Source organism: Silene latifolia, chromosome 6 (genome assembly GCF_048544455.1).
Source record: "Silene latifolia isolate original U9 population chromosome 6, ASM4854445v1, whole genome shotgun sequence".
NCBI lineage: Eukaryota > Viridiplantae > Streptophyta > Magnoliopsida > Caryophyllales > Caryophyllaceae > Silene > Silene latifolia.
The window spans coordinates 26,067,303-26,071,354 of NC_133531.1; the positions used below are offsets into that span (position 1 = coordinate 26,067,303).

Genomic DNA, 4,052 nt, shown 5'->3' on the forward strand with positions numbered 1-4,052 from the left:
CCAGTAATGAACTCCATAATGACATGACCCAACTAAAAGTGACTTGAGCCGACCACATTATAGACCACATAACAGCCTGAACCCTACCCGACCCGAATCCAATCCAAGAAGTGACGGACTAACCCGACTCATAATCGACCGAACCCGGCCTGATTCGAGTGTAATCCTAACCTAATATATAACCTAACCCGACTGAACTCAAACCGACCTACGTCCTACCCGATATGGTATACGAGTATAACCCATTACCACATGGAAAAAATCCGTTAAAAAAAAAAAAGAACAAATAGACACACCAAATCGTGACTCAGCGAGACATTTGAAGTGGTACGGAGTATTAATACGTTGATAATGTATAGTGGTATCAATGATACAACAGTCTTACACAAGATTAACCGCTCGTTCAAATAACCGTGTATATATGTTTTGGATGCCCTTAAACTCAATAATCTGTAAGAATCCAGTCATCGCCTTGTAAAAAGTTCTCAACTGAATAAACAACGATATGTTCTTCGGGAATCTGGCTACTCCATTTGACCCTCTTCGATGTATCCGCACCAGGACCCGAATTGCCGAACTCCCCAAAGAAAAGAGTATCCAGTCCGACATCTCCGTCTTTTGGGGCCCACCCATCCGGTTTTATAATCACTTCCATAATACAGTTAATATAAACAGTCCTAGAATAAACCTCCGCCGGCCTTCCTAAGTAATTGTTATGCAAGTTCGGGTTAGCATTGTACAACTTGATGTAGTCATCGGTCCCACTGATGACACAACCCAAAAACACGAACCCTGTAGATTGTACAGGGTCGGTTCTACCTTGAGCAGCGATGACATTGGTCTCGCCCCCCTCTGGTTGAAGTGGGCGTGGGCGGACTAAAATGGTGCAGTCCTGGAAGATGACTGCACCATTTCCGAAAATGAAGTCCACGTTCCCTTCAATGTGACATGATTTGTACAATTGCCGATTTGAGTGAACATAAAGCGTCCCGTGATTACCTAAGAACTCGCAATTTTCAATGTAAGAAAATTCACTGCTTGAATGGAAGGCCACTGCTTGTCGATCATCCGGCCCTGCCGTGTTTTGGAATGTTATGTTCGTCGCAAAGAATCCATCCCCGATCACAGCTGCACCAAAATAACGAAAAATTTATCGAAAATTAACATATATGAAACCGTCTTATAGGAAATGTACGTTAGAGTGATGTTTTGGCTGAAATACCTAATTTTTTTATCCGAAAAACTTTAAGGCTCCGTTTGGCAAGATATTTCTGGTACCAGATTTGGTCAAAGTAGTTTATTTGACCAAAATTTTAGGTACCTTATTTTTTTCTAAGCGTTTGACCAAATAAGCTACCTGAAATGAAATGCTACCTAGAGATTTCAGGTACCTGATTTGGTTTGATTTTCCGTTTTTACCCTTTAAATCTATACTACTCCGTATTAAATAATTATCATATCCTTTTACGTTATTTCATCAAAATCAGTTACCTTTTCAGTTAGTTTGTCAAACACTTTTTTATATAATCAGTTACCTTATCCGTTCCTAATTTTCAGCTAGCTTATTAGTTACCTTTTCAGGTTTCAGTTACCTTTTCATTTTTCAGCTACCTTTTCAGTTAATTTTACCAAACAGAGCCTAAGAGGCTATAACTCGTGTTTACGAGCTCAGAAAGTGACGATTTTTTTTCAAATTGATTATTTTTGCGAGAACTACGATTTGAAAAGAAAATTGTCGAGTTTGGAATTCGTGACTAAAAGATATCGTTACTCAAAGTTTGTTCGGTAAAAAAACTTTTACGTACAAAAACTCTAGCCACGGATCCAAATACGACAATTTTTTTTTTAAATCGTAGTTCTCGGAAAGATAATCGATTTGAAAAAAAATCCACTTTCTGAACCCCTAGACACGAGTTATAGTCTATTAAAGTTTTCCGGAACAAAAAATTGGCTCTTTTGAGCAAAATTCGAAACTTAAAGACACCGCGTGCATTTTCCCAAATTAAAATGGATAAAAATGAAATTGAAATTGGAATTGGAATTGGACTTACAAACAGTAGCGGATTCAAATACGGTAAATCCCTCAAGATTAAAGTTGCTCGTAATAATAGTTTTACCAATACCATCCCCTATAAACATCAAATTGGTCTTATCGAACGGAACTTTCACAGTCTCCTCATACACTCCAGCCTTAATTTTGATAACAAACCTATTTTGTCCCTTTAATTTCGCCACCGCCGCATCCACCGCCTCCTGCACGGTCTTAAAACACCCAGCAGCGTCCTGACACACCATAACGTCAGGGGTATGGTCAGCGAAGTCAAACACAGGTTCAAGATGTAACGGCTTCACAACAGGGTCCCACATATGAACCCGTTCGGTTTGAGGCTGAACCCATCCCACGGGATCCGGCCCAAATGCGTCCAAGGCCCATAACATGCTGAGAATATTGCTGGTGGAGATAATGAGAGTTGTGTAAAAGAACGAAATTGTCGATTGTACGTCGGTTGTGTTCTCATTATTAACGTACTGGAGCTTCGACACGCAGTCGTTCTGATAAGAAAGTAATGAGGATCCGTACGCGCGTGCGTGTCGCCACGCTCTTTTGTGGATAGCGTTGCCCATTGAAATGGCACGGCCCGCGGACATGGTTATATAGTCCCTACACATTAGCGCTGTTGCGGAAGTTGTCACGGTATTGTTGGGGGAGTTTAAAATATGTTGGATATTTTCAAGGCCTGTTTTACTGTTTTTTGACATAGCAATGATCGCGGCGTAAATCACGTGCGTTACATTTGCTTCGTCTCCGATGTGAAAGTTGGCCGAAACCATGGATTGGCAGGCTTCCTGGTATCTCGTAGCGCTACATGCCTGCTGGATTAGGAAGTCGGTTTTGGAAATTTCCTCGACCGCTATCGCGTTTGATGATAAATGGGGGAGGCGGGCCGAGGACGAGGATGAGAAAGAAAGGATGAGTAGTAAGGAACAAAGGAGGAAGGAGGTTCCCATGGTTAAGGGGGAAATAAGGAACTTTGAAGATAGGAAAATGTTGGTGTCAAATTTGTAGTTACTTTTAGATTAAGTTATGTACTCCCTAATTAGGAAATAAATCATATTAATGAATGAGGTTGATCATATAATTAATTAGAGTATATTAAAAATTACTCCATTTGAAATTCTTGTTTTCTAAAATTATTTTCTTATATAATTTTTTTCGTAAAATTACTTCTTAATATTTACTTTTATCAAAATTTGCTTCAAAACTCCAATTTAGGCGATTTATTACGTCTGTTTTTGAATTTATTCTTCATTGTTATACGTTTCAAAGTATAAATTGCCTAAGATACAAACGAAAGAAGTTTATAAAATGACGGAATAAATAACTTAATTGGTGTTTTGAAACAATTTTTAAAAAAAAGTGCATTTTAAGAGAGATTTTAAAAATCTGGATTTTAAAAGGGAGTAATTTTGTGTGTTTCATTTCCTCAATTATATATAACAAATTATTTTCTCAATGTAGGTTCCGGAGTTGAGATTTTATGAGATACAAGATGGAACACGAATTAGGTTAGAGAATTCGCTTTTGTTTCTGTGTTATGTAATCTTTTCTTTTATAGTAATTTTGTACGAGTACCTATTATGTAAATAGGTACGAAATTATTATGTCACCAATCTCACCATTAACAACAAAAGGATCAAAATAAAAATAAAAAGGTACGTAAGACGGGTCTCTCAATAACTTATTGAAAGACCGTCTCTCCCAAGTTTTAGCGTAAAAGAATAATGGTTTAAATGGAATAAAATCAATTTTATTTATTTCCTTGACAAAGGAAGTGTTTTCATATGTCAAAACTCATGTATTGTTAACTAATTTAGGAGAATCAATTACTTCTAATAATGGTTTTATTGGTAATTAATGTACACAAAAACAATGCATTTTAAGATGATTAAAGAGAAACTTGGGTGAAATTTCCAGGAGACCCAGGTTCAAGCCTCTCCAAGAGCAAAATTTTGTGGAGCATTTTTGGCATGAGTCCATGCCTAATAGACTT

The 4,052-nt window shown here is 37.7% G+C and overlaps 1 protein-coding gene across 1 annotated transcript; it reads right to left on the minus strand.

The window, feature by feature from the left end:
* Positions 1–442: 442 nt before the first annotated feature.
* On the minus strand, positions 443–2,909 carry LOC141587907 (putative pectinesterase/pectinesterase inhibitor 51). The gene is made up of 2 exons (XM_074409371.1): positions 2,052–2,909; positions 443–1,128 (listed from the first exon to the last, which is right to left on the minus strand). The coding sequence occupies exons 1-2, from the start codon at positions 2,830–2,832 to the stop codon at positions 443–445; spliced, it is 1,467 nt and encodes a 488-aa protein (XP_074265472.1). The 5' UTR covers positions 2,833–2,909.
* Between the last annotated feature and the right edge of the window lie 1,143 nt (positions 2,910–4,052).